Raw genomic sequence first — 16,487 nt, 5'->3', positions numbered from 1 at the left:
CATGCATTGAACTGCCCTGTATACACACCTTTATAGAACATTTAAGGGCATATTTCTAAAAGTTTTTCAAATCTCATTCTCAATAGATTGAGAGTGTTTGTGAACATCAATGTCAAGTCTTGCTACAGATTCTCAACTGGATTTAAACTAAAACATTACATTGTTGCTCTGGCTGTACGTTTTTGTTTGTTGTCCAAATAAAATTTACCGAGGTTTGTGTTTGTGACATGACAAAATGTAAAAAACTTTTATCAATATGAATATTCTAGCCAGCACTGTATGTAATGTCTCCTCACCCTTTTGCTGTCAGGCACCAGGTCGTCCTTGATGCGTCGCTTGGTGCCCCAGTCTTTGGCCAGCTCATCCTCTGCTATCTCCTGCAGGTGGAACACGGCCACCTGAGCAGACTGCCGCCTCACTCGGCCACTGGGTGTCCTTTCAAAGTCCTCCCCCTGATTCTTAATTTGTGCTGCTTTCTCTTTGCTTTGTTTTCTCTCCTCTTCCTTTTCCAAGTCTCTCTCTTTAGGCTGGCTGGTTGGGATTTTCTCTGGCCAGTCTTTCCTCTCGAGCAAGTTTTGCTCTTTTTTCTTCCCTACTAACGGAGAGTCTTCAGAGATCCCCTGGAAAAACAAAGACAGAACTCATTTGGGAGAAATTCTTGATGCTCCGACAATATTTCATCAGTCCTCTCAAAGATCCACTTACCCTTTCCTTGCCTGTATTGTTGTTGGTGTCAGTGATGTTGTTCTTGTAGTTATTGGCATTTGTCGCTGTCGTGACGGTGGTGATGGTTGGCGGGTGCTCAGTGCGTATGTGGTAGTCTCTGCCTGCCTTGGAGCGGTAGCTCTTCCCACAGTGCTGGCACAGAAACACAGGCCTCTCATCGTCAGAAAACTCTCTTCCACAACGCTGCTGGTGATACTGGTAGCCCATCAGACTGGAAAAGTGGGCTGAACAACCCTGTGTATATACATATATGTGTATGCGTGTATGCATGTTTGTGCACAAAAAGTTTGTAAGATGGTGTGACAACAATGACAAGAGATGAGACAGGATGAACATTTAGCCAGGAAGGCAAAAAATCTCAATGTTAAAAGGAACAGTATTACTGGATTTAGTCAGCGGTTTTTAGTTGATGTTTGACAGGTGGTAATTTTTCTGTGTCCAAACATGTTACTACTAAACATCAATCAGGCAATCAGTTTTTCAAATTTCCTTCTTCTCTGAAACCTTTTGACCTTTTGTAGTCCCAGAAACAGGAACTGAGTGATGACATAGCTTAGGCATCATATCAGAAATTAAAGTAGAGGAAGTTGAAATCATTCTTCCAACACATTTTTCTTGTCAAAATGTCATGCCTTTAGGAAGCTGGAAGGAAAGATGTTTCTACAGAAATCAGACTGTCAATATGGAAGCGACACAATCCGCAAACGTGGCATGGATGGATGAAACCTAGCAAAAAGATTCATTCGTCTATTGGCTTCTTCATATTTTGTGGAGTCACAACCATAAATTTAAAAGCAGTTTTTTTGGATTTTACTTGATGAATGAACACAAAATAATGCATAATTGTAAAGAGGGAGGAGCACCATACTTGGTTTTCTTTTTTTTTAACAAATAAAAATATAAAAATGATAGAAGATTACCTTTCATTGAAATTACAGCTGCACATTTTGGAGGGTATGTCTCTACCAACTTTGCATATCTGCAGACTAAAATCTTTGCCAATGGAGTATGCTGATAACCAGTGTTGTATAGTAACGAAGTAAAAATACTTCACTACTTTACTTAAGTATATTTTGGAGTACTTCATACTTTCCTCGAGTATGAAAATTTTTGATGACTTTCACTTTTACTTCACTATATTTCCGAACTTAATTGCGTACTTTTACTCCGATACATTTTCAATGTGTGGTTTAGTTACTCGTTACAAAAAAGCGAGAGAGAGAAACGCAAGTGTTTTGATCCCACCTACTGATTAGCAAGTAGCAAGCAGGCTACCGAACAAAGTCGGTAGCCTGCTTGCCTGGGCTTGTTCATCACCACCAATAGGATACACCTGTTTCGCTTCTCCCATTAAACACAAAGCAAGTCTCGCAATCAGCAGCGGTCACATCTAGGAGGAGACGGAGACCACAACGACTGCAACTACGTCGGACACGGCTCCAGGGGAACCACCAGCTGGTGATGAGAGCCCATGGCCTTATTTAAACACAATACACTCTTTCGTGGGTGTTAAAGATTCGTCGTAGCGCATGAAGTTTATGTTATTCCTGCCCGAAGATGTGGAAATTCTATCTTACAAAAACTCCCCGTCCAACTTGAAGAAACACATCGAGGTAACGTCTTATGAAATGGTTATAATCCTCCTGTTTCAGTAACTATAGCTTGGTCACTAGGCACTACTGTATTGTGAAACGTTGACCATAAATGAACTTTGTTTGGCATTGTTTCAGTTCCACACGTGGTGTATTTAGCTTAGGCTTAATGTTGACTGTATCAGGCTACCTAGACTCCTCTGTTCAAGGGGGACAGAAGCCATAGCAATAGCAATTTAGACTAAATTTAACGAATATAGGAAAGGCATGCAAGTTCAAAACCAGGTTTACAGATGCCAATAAGCTGCATTTTCCTCCCAATTCTTTTTTTCTTTTGCATAATGACCAGTTGTGTGCACCACCTACTGACTGTAGCATTGACTGATTCACTGATTTGTGAAGTAGAGTAATCGTAGCAGCTCTTTTTCTTCATGTTGGCCGCATTTTCTGTACTATTTATTTTTCTCATTTTCAGCACTGACCTTACTTGAAGGGAAAACTTAAGGCTTACAAAAACTTTGTATTTTCTGTCCTGGAGGGTTTACTAAGAAGCTGGTTCAGTTGTAAAGCAGGTTAAGTTGACCTTGTGCTATAGGTAAAGCACCTAATTTTCTTAACTAAATGATGCCTGCAGGTATATCTATTAGCAGGTTTAATTTTGCCTGCACTTGGTTGGGTACATTATTTTAAGTGTATTTGACAAGTTTACCAAAATATAAAAAATGTCATTCAAACTGCATTTGCTTTGTTTTACTTGTACTTTTCATTACATTACTTGAGTACATCCATTTTTACAGTAATTTCCATACTTAAGTACAAGAAGTTTCAGATACTTTAAGACTTTAACTCAACTAACATTTCAGTCAATGACTTCGACTTTTACCAAAGTCATATTTTGGAGAGGTACTTATACTTTTACTTGACTCTGAGATTTCAGTACTTTATACAACACTGCTGATAACAATTTGCCTCTATTGACACAGTTTTTCAATATGATAGTAAATATATGATATGAGATTAAAATAATTCAACTAATAAAACCAAGGAAGTTCTTTGTGCTGTATTTAAGATATCAGAGAAAGGGAGGCTGAATACAGACACACTATTCTTTTCAGATTTTTATTTGCCAAAACTGAAAAGCATTTTTTATTTCTTTCCACTTCAGTCATGCACTACTATATATTTCTGGTAACCTAGCACATAAAATTAAAATAAAATACATTGATGTTTGTGTTTCCAATGTGTTAGAACTGGCAAAAATTAAAGAGGTCGGGATGCTTGTCCAGGGCAAGGTATGGGCAAATGGATGGATAGATGAGTAAAACTAATATCAAATTTGTCAGAACATCCATCCATCCATCCGTCCGTCACAGGGACACAGAGGACAAACAACCATGTACACACACAGTCATTCAGGGAAGACAGTCTAAACAAGATAATTTTTTTCCATACTATCATTTTCTTTAGTTATTTTGATATTAAAAATACTAAAATTAATTTTCCAGACTGGATAAGAGCCTTGTAAAATGAGAGTGGCACATGTGAGGAGTCTGAGAAAAAAAGACACCAAATCCAAACCGGCAAATGTGGAAAAGGGATTATGTCACTTTAGACAGCAAAACTGACAAAAATATGAATGACAGATGTTTAAAAAAAATTATGATATATGATAAAAGGCAGAAAAGAGACAAGGCCATGGAAAGAACTAGAGAGAAGAATACCTCAGTAGGACACTTGATTCGTCCCATCTGTTTGAGCACTCGCCGCAGCCGTTCTCTCTCTTCGTGCTCGTTGCCCGTCTGGCCTTCGCTCCCTGAGGGCTGAGGAGGAACAAACACACCGTCATATAAGCTTGTCGCACCACAACACCACCCGCTTCCTCATATCACAATAACATTGTACCAAGAAAGCATCTTCTCCCTCTCATTTGTTCACACTGTGGCAGGATCATTGAATGATTTCATGGTGAGGCTGTTACTCAAGGCGTGTTTGTGACAACTGTCAAACTCATGTTTTAACTTGAATGTCGCCTGGTGCCAAACGCAGCCAAGACCAGAACAACAGATGGTAAGGCTGCCAGATAGAAAAAAGAAAAGTGAGGCACTGAAAAGAGTCTGGACCTACTGAGTAATCCCAGAGGGGTTAACTTCACGTGTTTACTCAAGCGTAAAACGCTCCATGAGACACACGGCATGCAACTCTGCATCAGATAAAAGGTGAAGGTTAAGAGGAGATGCCCTTTTATCTCAACAATAATGTTTGCCTGCAGATTGAGCCTGTGATTTACACTGACGGGCAAAAAAAGGATAGCTGTGCATCAACATGCATTATTAATTTCTCTAATATATATAGAACAAAAGAAGAGTGAGAACCACCAGGAGAGACAAAGAATTACTTGTCCTGTGATGGACTAGAGGCCTTTCCAGGGCACAACCTAACTATCGTACAGACTATGGAAATAAGGTTTTTAAATAGCCTAGTCCATGTACAAACACTTCAAACACAAAGGGCCAAAGGTCCTGAAAACTACATGCTACAAAAATACCAAATTACAGCACCAGTGGTATGCAGCTACTATAAACTAGTATAGTTTATGGCTGCAAAAAATAGGGACAAAAATAAGTCAATTAAGGCTAATATTAATAAAATAACCACATCAATATCAAATACTTATAAATAATACAGTAAAAAGAATCGCTACACATAAAAAAAAGGACCAGAGTTCAAGTTAAGGGCTGAAAGATTGACAGGACATTAAAAAATGATGCTTCTATAAATCAAAGCCACTAGATAAATAAATCTGATTTAGCAAATGCTACTGCTGCGGTATAATGTTCTTTTCTGCAGTAATGCCTGCATAAATATGATCAGTGGAAATACCAACTTGCCTTACAAATACATAATAAATATTTTTTGCCATAAATAATTTAAAAATAGGGGTCGCTGCTGTGGCTAGAGTGAGTATGATAACTGTCCTTCAATCAGAAAGGAACAAGTTTAATTTCAGCTTTCCATTACTTCAGTCAGGACCTACTCTGAGATTTGGGTACAAAAACACAAGTGGCAAAACTATATCCAAAATACTGAGATCTTTTATATTTTCACTAACTATTTATGATCATGTATAAAATATGCTGTGCATTGTTATTTTACTGAGATAACGTGCCTTCTCATATCTCTGAAGATCTTACATACCTAACATGCTGAAGTCATCTCCACTGAGTTGAAAGGATGCCAGTAATGTCTGGCTACAAGTCCCTTCAGAAGATATATGGCTGATTCGCTCAGTTTAATTTTGCTGGTGCAAATGGATCATTACTCCAAAACTACCAAGCATGACACACTTCATAAATATACATGTACGAGCCCATGTATCAGCTCCTTGGAGCCTAGGTGCTCACCACCTAGCGACATACTACAAGCCTCAAAGTTTACTGCCTGCAGAGTCGTTAATTTTTTATGATACCTTTACAAATAAGCAGCTTTGAATTATTTAACAAACTTCATTGCAGTGTCATTGCTCTAATGCAAAACCGGGCATGATAGTATCTTAATGAAGCTCTTGGTCGACAGACTTAAGACAGGTCCAGAAAGAAATAGGAGCAATAAAACAAAAATGCCATCATCCAGGTTATGAGTTCCAATACAATTGTAAGGAATTAAAAACAGAGATGTATTTTACTGAATGGAAAGATATTTAAACATAAGGTATAACTTCATGGGCCCAGAGAAGAAGAAGCACATCAACACAAGAAAAAGTCAGAGCAGTTTCCAAACAGCTGAAATTCTCTGGTGTCAAAACACTCACAAAACTCTCAAAACACCCAAAGCACTTTCCTCAGGGTCAGGCTAAGATTGATACACAAAGAAGACACAAGAAGGTGTGCATTTAACACAAAAAAACACAACACGTGCCAGAGTACCTTGGTGCTATGTTCTGCCATGGTGTGGTAGTTTAGACCAGCTTTGGACCGGAACTGTTTCTGGCACTGCTGGCACTTTAGGGCATCCTGGAGCTGAGGACAGAGAGGGCCAAACAGAGAATCATTTACATACCTGAAACAAAAACTAAAGTTGGCTTTTCACTAAACTGAATCAATCAACGCACAAACATGTAGTCAGCAATCTGGTCAGTTCTCATAAAAAAACCCAACCCCTGAGGTATAAGATAAAAAAATTATTACAGTACAGACCAAAAGTTTGGACACAACTGTGTGTCCAAACTTTTGGTCTGTACTGTATATTACAACCAGAAACTAGTAAAAATACTGCACAGGCTGGAGATGCTGGCAGATTTTATTTTCATAGTCATCTAGTGTATATACAGTACAGTTGTCACTTTAAAAAAGCCCGATTGTGTACAGATGGATTTTTGTTATAAAAGCCAAAATCAGGCCCTGAAAAGGCAAATTTGGTTCATCAACACAAAAACAAATATAACATGTAAATGTAATCTAATTAGCAAGGTCTGCCTATGTCATAAGATGACTCTGGAAGATGGAGGATTTGGTCTGCAAATGGCATAGTTAACTACCGATCCACAGGGAGGGTGTCACTATATCACTGCTGATAATACAGACTCAGCACCTGAAAAACATTGTGGTATTTCTGGATCATATCTGTACAATGTAGAGTTGAAATTTAATGGATGAAACAGTAATAGAGGTAATATGCTTATTCACTATCATGTTATATCGCATAACATCACAGAATATGCAAAGAGTTATTAGAGGTCACACAGAATTATAACTTTGAGAAACTACTTATTATGGTTTCACAGTATCAATATCATGGTATCATGCTTCTTTAGTGTTAAAAATTTAACACTAAAAATGTACAACAACTAATGATGCTACTGTTACAATTAATTAGTCAGGCTATGTGCTCTGGTCCGCAGCCAGATCTTAGCATCTAAACAAACATGCTCATTGTAGTTTGGTAGCTTTAGTCATAAAACAGTGTTCCCCTACCAAAATAGAATATTGACCCAGTTGCAGTGAAGTTTTGGTTCTCTGTGTGGTAGACAGGTGTATTTCTTGCATACCTTCTGGCAGATCTCCATGTGTTTCTTCAGACCATGGATTGTTTTCCTGGTGACAATGGAGCAAGTCGGGCACACCACTTCACCTCGCTCCGAGATTGTTCGCTGCCACTGAGTGTCAGAAACACCACCTGAGCACAAATGGGAAGCAGGAAGGCTTGTAAAATGCATGTAAAATATTAAGGATTAGGAACATTTTATTGCTTAATGTTTTCTCAGTTTAAATGAATCTATTAGATCTGTTTTAAAATTCCCAGAATCACACTGAACAGACGAGCCCAGCGAAAAGCAGTACGCACAATATCAGATAGGAAGAATTAATTAAATTTCTACGCCCCTGTAAAAATTTAATGACAGGCTTCCTAGCCCGGGTAATTTTAAATGTAGCTTTGTTACACACTAGTGACCTTTCTCCTACGTGCTTCTTACATAATAATGGCTGGGATCTGGTCAAGCTACCTCTCCATCCTGAGTAGGATGAAGCAGTCACAGAAAATCAAGGAGCGAACAAATTTAAAGCAGGAAGTACTTCAACATCTAACAAAATTAGGTGGTATTGCCCAAATTAATTAAAAAAAAGCAAAAATCTAATAAATCTCAGCTTTTGAAATGCTGTGGCTTCATTAAAAAAACTCTATGGAGGGTGAAGATTAGATTCTCTTATAAACTATGCATTAAGACAATATATCTGAGCAAACTTAGACATCCTTTTTTGTTTTTTCAGATTTTGTATATAATCAGAATAGGTTAATAAATTTTTTTAGGTTCCCTATTTTTTATTTATTTAAGGATTTCATAGATCTTGGTTCTCACCCGAGCTTGCTGTCACTGGCTCTTTCTTGGAGGACTGAGCAGATGAGGGTCTTCTCTGAGGCTCATCGCTGAACCCACAGCCCTCTGGTCTCTTCACACGACCTGCCTTCAGCTTCTCCTCGACCTTAGTCATGCCTGAAATGCACATACAAAAGACACTACTAATGTAGTAATTAATTTGGACAATAAAGTATTTAAAAAGAAGTGGAGAAAAAAATTACAGTGAAGAGAAAATGATGGTCAACGATTAGTAAGAAACCAAAGAGCTAAACTTTGTGTACGATAGCAAAAAGTAAGAATGACAATCAACTGTAAATATATATTACTTTAGTAGAATTAGTGTTTTGAAAAAGTTTTCACATCACCTTGAGCTTTTGTACATTAACTCCAGTAACTTCTATTTTTTGTTTTTATATGAATGACAGTAGATTAAAATTGTGAAGTATTAAGAAAATTACATTTTCCTGTCCTGTACAGTTAAAAACCTGAAGAGTCTGACTTGTAGTTAGTCAATATTTTCTTGAACTGTTTTGGGGTTTGTTTCTATCTGCTTTGTAAACCTAAAGACATTAAATATTTAACTTTCTTAGAAATAGCTCAAACGCTGGCAGAAATAGCCTCGATCCTTATTTTGAACATCGATTTTCAGGTCAACAGAATCTCAATTGGATGTATGTCTTGGTAGGTTTGAAGTTGTGCAGTAATCTCCTTATTTTTTTAATGATGGATTAAATAGTTCTCTGTTGAGCATGACGATGGCTCAGGGATAAAGTGTGCGACCCATATATAGAGACCTTGGACTTCGATGCGGCCGTCACGCATTCCGAGTCCTGGCCAGATGACAATTGTTCATTAATGACAACTGTCAAATAAAAGCCAGTAGAGCCAATAACAGCTTAAAAAACAAGCAACAAAATAAGCAGTTCTCTGTTATCGCCTTGCCAATTGCCTTGAGGTTATAATTAAAATCAGTTGGTTGGGTTGGATGTTATTTAGTGAAATAATAGTAATAGAGCTTGAATGCAAATCCTATGCAAACTTTTCAGATATTTATTTTGGTGAAAAAAAATTATGCCATGTATCATCTTATCCTACTTAAGTTTATGCACTACTTTGGCTTAGACTGTTATATACAAAACCAATAAATTGCACTGAAGTTTGCAGATATAGTGAGGAAATACTGTACATGAAATACTTCAGGGGTTATGAAAACATTTGCAAGACACTGTATACATATCTATGAGAGGCAGCCTGAAAGAGAGCAATCTGTCTTGCAAAACGGCAGATGAATTGTTTGACATGTGATGAGAAGTGCTTTACAGCCCGAATATGCTACATGAGTCACTGAGTATTTCCAGCATATCAATGAGACAAAGACAGAAGGAGGTTGGTAAAGCTGTGTATGTGACTCACTGTTTCATTTAGCCAGAAATGAAGCATCTCAGCAGTTGCCACATTAACGCTGTTAAAAGACTAGCTCCATTGATCAGTAGCAATAGGGAGCATTCACAATGACACAACCAAATGCAATTCTCTTGAAAGGGCCTAAAATCAACTCTGCAGGGACACAGTGGTATATTAGTTCTCCTTAGAATTGTATAATTAAATAAAACATCAAATAATTCCTGAGGTCTTCTGTAATCAATGCTGATTCTGTCTACGCAGATGATCTATTTATCATCTTTATAACCATGGTGACATGGTAATTGAAAATGGTGGTAGAGTGCAAATTTCCATTAGAAAGGCTGGATTATCTGCAGGTGTTTACCTTTCAGCCCAAATGTCCCGGATATTGACGGCTGTTCTCCGGTGAATTTCTTGGGAGTTTTTTGCTTCCGTCCTGGACCATTAAAAAAAAAAAAAAAAAAAAATACAAAAAAGGAATTGTATCATTAAAGACGTAGAATACACGACAAACACAAAAGTACATTACAACATTTTGCTGCAATCTTACTGTGCCTCATTCGCTCTGGATCTTCGTCGGGGTAAGAGGAGGGAAGACTTCCGCCTTCACTTTCACTCCCTCCTGCGTCGGATGATGTGCTTTGTGACTGCGACTGAGACTGAACTGTGTGCGACGATGGGTGAATCTGCTGTGAAGCCGGGATCTGACTGTGTACTTTCCTCTCACTCTTGAGGTGGGTTAGTTCTCCATTCTGAGACGGTGCGGAAACCTCATACGTTTTTTTCACCTTAAAGAACACCGGCGATGGCGGACTGTTCTCCATAGGCCTAAATTCACACACCGAAGGAACAGATGTAGGCATTAAAACACGTAAAACATCCGCCTGGTGGCTTTGGGTAAGAATTTGAACTTTCAGTCACCTTTTCTTGATGTTGGATTTGACAGGAATCTTAAGAAGCTGCTGTTCCTTGGCGTCCTTGCTAACTCTCTCTGGGTGGTTCCAGAGTTTGTGCTTCTCCAGCCGTACTTTTGTGGCAAAAGCTGCCTCACAGTAGGGACAGCCGTGACTCAGCTTCTCAGCTACAGTGGGCTGAAGAAAGATATCATGAGTGGGGACCTAGATTAAGCTCTCGCCCTACACATTATCCAATATTAGTTGGTGGTTATTATTTAAAACTCTTAGGTAACTTAGAAGTCATTCAAGCAGAAAAACATAAATTGTATTTCTTAACTTCAATAGTCGTATAAGATTCAATTGCGTTTCTTGAATCTTTAGACCTTATTGGAAGAATCCAAACAGAAATAGCCAGCAAAATAGCAGGAAAAGCAGCAGAGGCTAGTGACTCACTCCTTGGCAGCGTTGATAGTGGTATTTAACGCCATAGATGCTGGGAAATTCTAGCCAACAGCCTGTACATGGACATTTAACCCTGGAGCGGCGCTTGAACTCTTCCTTCCATTGTATTATCAAATGGGCCTGCATAGACATAATGACAAAAGAGTGAGAACCAGCAAATTCTTTTTTTTTTTAATTGGTTTATCTTGCAGACATTATCAAGAAACTGTCTTCTGTTAAGGGGTAACAAAGCCCAGATAACGCACCCAGACATGTCCAAGAGAGATACTCACAGGAATGCTCCTAAGCTCCTGACCGTCAGTCTTAGGCCGACCTTTTCTCTTCCCATCTGCTTGGTCGTCACACATTAAACCTGGAAAAATTAGAACAAAATATCTTTGGGATAAAAGTGACGCCACTACTTCACACTTAATAAAAGCTTGCAAATTGCTATGACAAAGTTTTGTGAAGTGTTCCACAAACCATTTTCACTATCTTTTAGTTCAAACAAAATTAATGATTCACAATCTATAGTGACAGGTACATGAGGGATCTCCTAAAACCATGCACAGTGTCACATTGAGTATTTTACACTAGTCCTTCAGCAGAAAAAGTTTTTTTTCTTTACAGACTAAGAGCCCAAGACCTTGAGATGAAAAGCTTGGCAGTTCTGTTTTTAAGATGCAGACTGCTTTTATCTTCTAGAAATATAAACAGTTGAATTGTTGAAACAACCAGTTAAAGCTTAAATTACTCTTTCAAACTAATGTGAAGCTTCTAATCAGCAGCAATTGTACTTTTTTCATAGGTGAACTGATTTGACTTACTAAAATAAATTTACTTTTCAGTAATATTCCAATTTATTTGATAGAGCTGTGAATTGTCCAAATCTATTTCAGAACAATTGCTTTCCTCCTGCAAAAATAAAGCAGGTTTTGGACAGAAACACACACGAGGAGGCGCTTCACCACACATACAGAATCTGATATCATGGGATTCCCACAAAAACAAATGGACTGACTCAAGTGTGTGTAAACACAGAGCTAAATGGAAACCAGGGGAGTCACATGTCAGTCTTTCTTGTGCATGTCAATGTGTAAGTATGTGTGTTTTTGCATGAGTGTGCGAAAGTGAAAGCTGTGTGAGCAAAGGATATAAATTGCAGGAGCTTGAATGAACCTCTGACACAGCAGACTGCAGACTGACTGCCTCAGCTCACTCTGTTCTCTCTGTTGCGCCCTCTTTCATCTCTGATATTGCTGCTTTCCTCTTTTCTCACCACAAGACTAAGTTTATCTCTTTTCTCTCTCTGCTCTTGCTCATCTTTCTCGATGGTTCCACCATCTCAGTACTGCTCTTTTCTCTGCCACAATTAAAACCCCCACACTCCCTCTCCGTAGCACACTGCTACCTGAGCAAATCAGCCCAGACAGATGAAGAGTGTGCTCCGTACAAGACTGTATGCATGATTGAAAAGGTGAGAAAAGAGGGAGAAGAGAATAAAAAGGATGTTGAAGAGGGAGAAGGAAATTTCACAGAAGAATGATTCTGCCTGAACATAATACTGAATGACAGTGCTGCAGGTAACCCTGGTCTGCAAAATGTGTCTTTACATATGCTCTGAACCTGACTACATCGACATGGCAAGACCAAGAAAAGCCACACAAAAAACAACCTGGAAACCTGTGTTTCCAGGTTGACTAAAAAACAACCTGGATCTTAAATACTCCAAGTTTGGAACATCTCGCAAAGCACTTTTTCAGTCCTCATTTGAAAATGGAAAACATTTGGAACAACTGCAAATCTCACAAGACCTGTCCGTCCACCTAAGCTAACAGAGATAATCAGTCAAAGTGGTAGTGAAGAGGGTGATGGCAACTCAGAAAACATTGTACATGATCCTAAACACACAATGCCGCATATGAAACATGGGAGTGACAGCATCATGCGGAGGAAGTTATTTTCTTCAGCACAAAGGATGGCTTGATAAAACCTGTTAGACACAGCTGTATACTTAGTCTAAGGTTCAGTCTACAGTTCAGTGAGCCTCAATCCTAAATCAAAGCACATTCAACAACTAGTTGTGACCGCCACAAATTTGGTGTGTGAGACAAAATTTAAGTTTGTTCCCTACAAGCAAAATGCTATGTATGGAAGAGAACGTCACCCTGAAAACACAATCTCTGTGATCAGAAAATGATGGTGGTAGTATCATTCTGTGGACATTTTGTTTTTTCAGAAGACAAAAGGAAACAGAATCTGCAAAATCTTCGGTCTCTAGGAGTATGACGCAAAGTGTGAGACATACCTCTCTTTTGCAGCTGTAGCAGAAGTGAAAAGCTGCTCTATACAATATTGACTCTTGTGGAGGAGAGTTAAGTAGAAATGCACGCCACTCTTTTTTACACCTGTGCATCATTTTCCTTCTACTTCACTATTATTCACAATTTTGTGGAGATCAATCGCATAAAATCTTTATCAGACACACTCAAGTTTGTTTTTGCATCAATGTGAAAAGGGGTATGACAGATTTTGCAAGTCACAAGAATTACACAGCAAACTTTTAACACCTCCACTTTCTTTCTTCATCTCTTGTTCTCTCAGACCCAAACCCGCAGACAAAGACCACTGAAAATGTTTGTGTCTAATCTCTTTTTGCAGACTCATAACATTAAGTTAGTCTGAAAATAACTGAAAATAGAGCAAAATAGAATGAGAAGTGGCACAACATTGCAGACTTTAAACTTCAAATACTTGCCAAAATGTGTAAACATAAAAGCACACAGTCCTGCACAAACAAGTACACAAACCCATTACCAGTGTGTGTGTGTGATGTCAATGGATTGATATGAGTGTATTAATATTCTCCAGGCACCAGAGCATTTCTCTATTAGCTGGGTAGCAGCTGGAGAGGTGATGCACTTGGCAAAGCTGCTCTTTTGCTGGGAGTGAAATTGAGCTTGCATTCTAATTCTTGTCCTAGAAAATAAAGGCCTTGAAAAAAAACAGCATAATTAATGAATTTTGCTCTTGGGAAAGATATGATCTTGTTGCTATGGGAATAACATCCACTTATCTTACCACAATTAGAGGCCTCTTTAGTGAAAGCAAAACAATCTGACTCAAATTTTGTAAACTGCGCTACAATGCAAACAATCAAAGCCTGTTCTGCACATAAATTATGCTTATGAATATAAAATGTTAACTCTTCTCTTTTGGATTATCTTTGTAAATAAATTACAATCTTTAAGCAGAAGTTTTAAGTTTGGAGCACACTGGTGCTCTGATGTTCCAGCAATCACGTGCATTGTTTTGGTCTGAAACAAAGCAGGCCCATTGTGTCAAACCCAAACCCCGGTTCTCATGCACAGGCCACAGGGATAAAACAGCTGTTCTGCTAATGTCAGAGTGTGATTCGCTCCCAGCTGCCTGCAACTGTTGCGCCACACTGTTTAACACTTGAAGGCGTGCAAGAAGAGAAAAGAAAAGTAGAGAGGACAAGAGTCAGGACACAGGAGTCCTGGCAGCTGTCTAACGATCTCAAATAACCTCTGCGTTCTCCTAGCTACGCCTGCAACTGCTCTCTCCCTTAGTGCAAGCGTTCACACATTACCCACAGGCACACACCCCTACACACAGCAGTATGCACGTACAGAACAGGCATTTGTTTTCCTTGACAAACACTTACACAGAAGCCTTTGTCTGTGTCTGCACAGTGGGCTACAGACCTACTGTAGTTATAAACAAACATTTGCCACGAACACATGCCTTGTGGAATGAGGGCATAGTTTCACTACTTCCTCAATCTAAATGGACAAAAGGTGAAGAAACCAATTCACCTGGGTTCAGAACACAATGCTTACAGTAAGAGTCTGCTGCAGACAATGTGGTTTACATTAAAAAAACTGTTCTCACATCTCTCGTTTCATATGCACTCATGTTTTTTTACTACTTTCCACGACCGGGTATACTGTATTTTCTCTGCATGTATTTTCATTTCCTCTCTCTCTTACTCACTCCATCACACACACACACTAAGCGCATTTCTTCCTCTTCTTCGTATACGCACCTCCTTTCGAAGACGTCCCCATGTTCCCTCCCAGTCAGATCTGCTTCCAGAAAGTGAGTAAGACAGAGAAGTGAGGTGGAGCAGCGCCAGAAGACACTGACTTACTGAAAAGAAAACCAGACTCTGTCAGTGCGACGGGCTCTCAGACTCATGCTGTCTTTGTCTTACTGCCCTCCCTCTCTTTCTTTTTTGCCCCACTGTAGCTGTGCTTTAGCTAAGCACTTCCATGTTTGTTCACAACTAAATTGTCTTATTATAGGAGAAGATGATCTAACCCTATCCTCAGGAACCATAATTCCTTTCTTTGGTGGAATTATCTCATAATGTAAATTTTTGCTGTTCATCAACAGAAGCAGCACTAAAACAGAAAAAAAAAGTCTTTCAAATGAACTCAACCTTATTCTCTGATCTTGATGGCGAGATGATCTTTGCAAACAGGAAACTAAAGAAACCTGCTACCTCAACAGGTCAACAGAAATATAGCTATAAGAAAGCTTATATGCTAAATAATAACTAGTTACTGATAATATATCCCAATTTTCTTACAAATGTAACATAAAACAGAAGAAGATGTTTGAATTACTTTAGACCTTGTGTCATCTCACTACTCTGCCTCAGTTCAATTAGTTACATTACAACTCAAAAAAGCTTAGTTGCCATTGGACACGACATAATGTACTAAAAACTACTAAAAATCATAACACCATAAATTCTTGTGTAAATTCTAAGCATTATATGTGGAAACTGAAACAATGAATGATTAATAGACAGTTTCACGGAGGCATTGACAAAGGTAGGTAGGTAGGTGGGTGGATGGATGGATGGGTGGAATTGTTATTCACACTTCCATTAAACATTTCTACAACAGACCCACATGTGCTACATTGACATTAATATTAGAATGTACAGCCCATCCAAGCAGCTCATGTGCAAATGGCTTTCTGCATGTAAAAACAATGCTACTGTATGCTCAGAGTGCACAACTTTCCGTTGATTTGAAGGTTTGCACTCTCATGTTTCATAGTGCGAAACTGACTCAGAGTGGGAGATCCTTGGACCACATATTTTTAAAATTAGTAGCTAGCGTGAGAAAGCAAGTGTCCAAATGAAAAACTACTTTCAGGGCGCACAGTGCCTGAAACCACAGAATAACGACTCATTCTTTGTAAGAAGCGATGACTACCAGTTTAATACTACCACTAAACCACACATTACACAGCCAGTTCAAAGGAACAGACATGGTTAAGATTTCTGAAATGCAATCTGGATACTTACAAATTATGCATTGATCTTACAGCTGTTTTTTTCCATGCTTTTGCAGAACTAATGTGGTATAATGGGTTTAAAGACTTTCAATCACAATAACTCCAGCTGGCTGGTCACATATGTATAATTTCAAGGGAAGGACAAAAAATAAAGGAGGAAAACGAGTTGACAAAAGAACGAGCTAAATCTTTGCAAATGTGTACTCCACCAGCAGCTCACAGTGGGGTTTTTAATCGTTC

General features: G+C 38.7%; 1 protein-coding gene across 5 annotated transcripts in view; it reads right to left on the bottom strand.

Moving 5' to 3' along the window:
* Window positions 1-16,487, bottom strand: part of znf512b (zinc finger protein 512B) — a 36,219-nt gene that overhangs the window by 7,606 nt on the left and 12,126 nt on the right. For 3 of the 5 annotated variants that reach the window (XM_028014062.1, XM_028014078.1, XM_028014070.1), the window contains 11 exons: window positions 11,207-11,286; window positions 10,926-11,054; window positions 10,498-10,667; window positions 10,127-10,404; window positions 9,941-10,012; window positions 8,173-8,307; window positions 7,363-7,490; window positions 6,242-6,334; window positions 4,040-4,138; window positions 706-960; window positions 297-620 (listed from right to left, as the gene is read on the bottom strand). In XM_028014062.1, coding sequence (XP_027869863.1) covers window positions 297-620; window positions 706-960; window positions 4,040-4,138; window positions 6,242-6,334; window positions 7,363-7,490; window positions 8,173-8,307; window positions 9,941-10,012; window positions 10,127-10,404; window positions 10,498-10,667; window positions 10,926-11,054; window positions 11,207-11,286 — 1,763 coding nt within the window. Of the gene's footprint in view, window positions 1-296; window positions 621-705; window positions 961-4,039; window positions 4,139-6,241; window positions 6,335-7,362; window positions 7,491-8,172; window positions 8,308-9,940; window positions 10,013-10,126; window positions 10,405-10,497; window positions 10,668-10,925; window positions 11,055-11,206; window positions 11,287-14,982; window positions 15,103-16,487 lie in introns of those variants that run through there. The other 2 variants (XM_028014094.1, XM_028014084.1) reach the window with 2 other exon arrangements.

Source organism: Xiphophorus couchianus, chromosome 1 (assembly GCF_001444195.1).
Source record: "Xiphophorus couchianus chromosome 1, X_couchianus-1.0, whole genome shotgun sequence".
Taxonomy (NCBI): Eukaryota; Metazoa; Chordata; class Actinopteri; order Cyprinodontiformes; family Poeciliidae; genus Xiphophorus; species Xiphophorus couchianus.
Note: the sequence above shows the minus strand (reverse complement) of the source record. Positions and strands in the feature narration are given on the sequence as shown.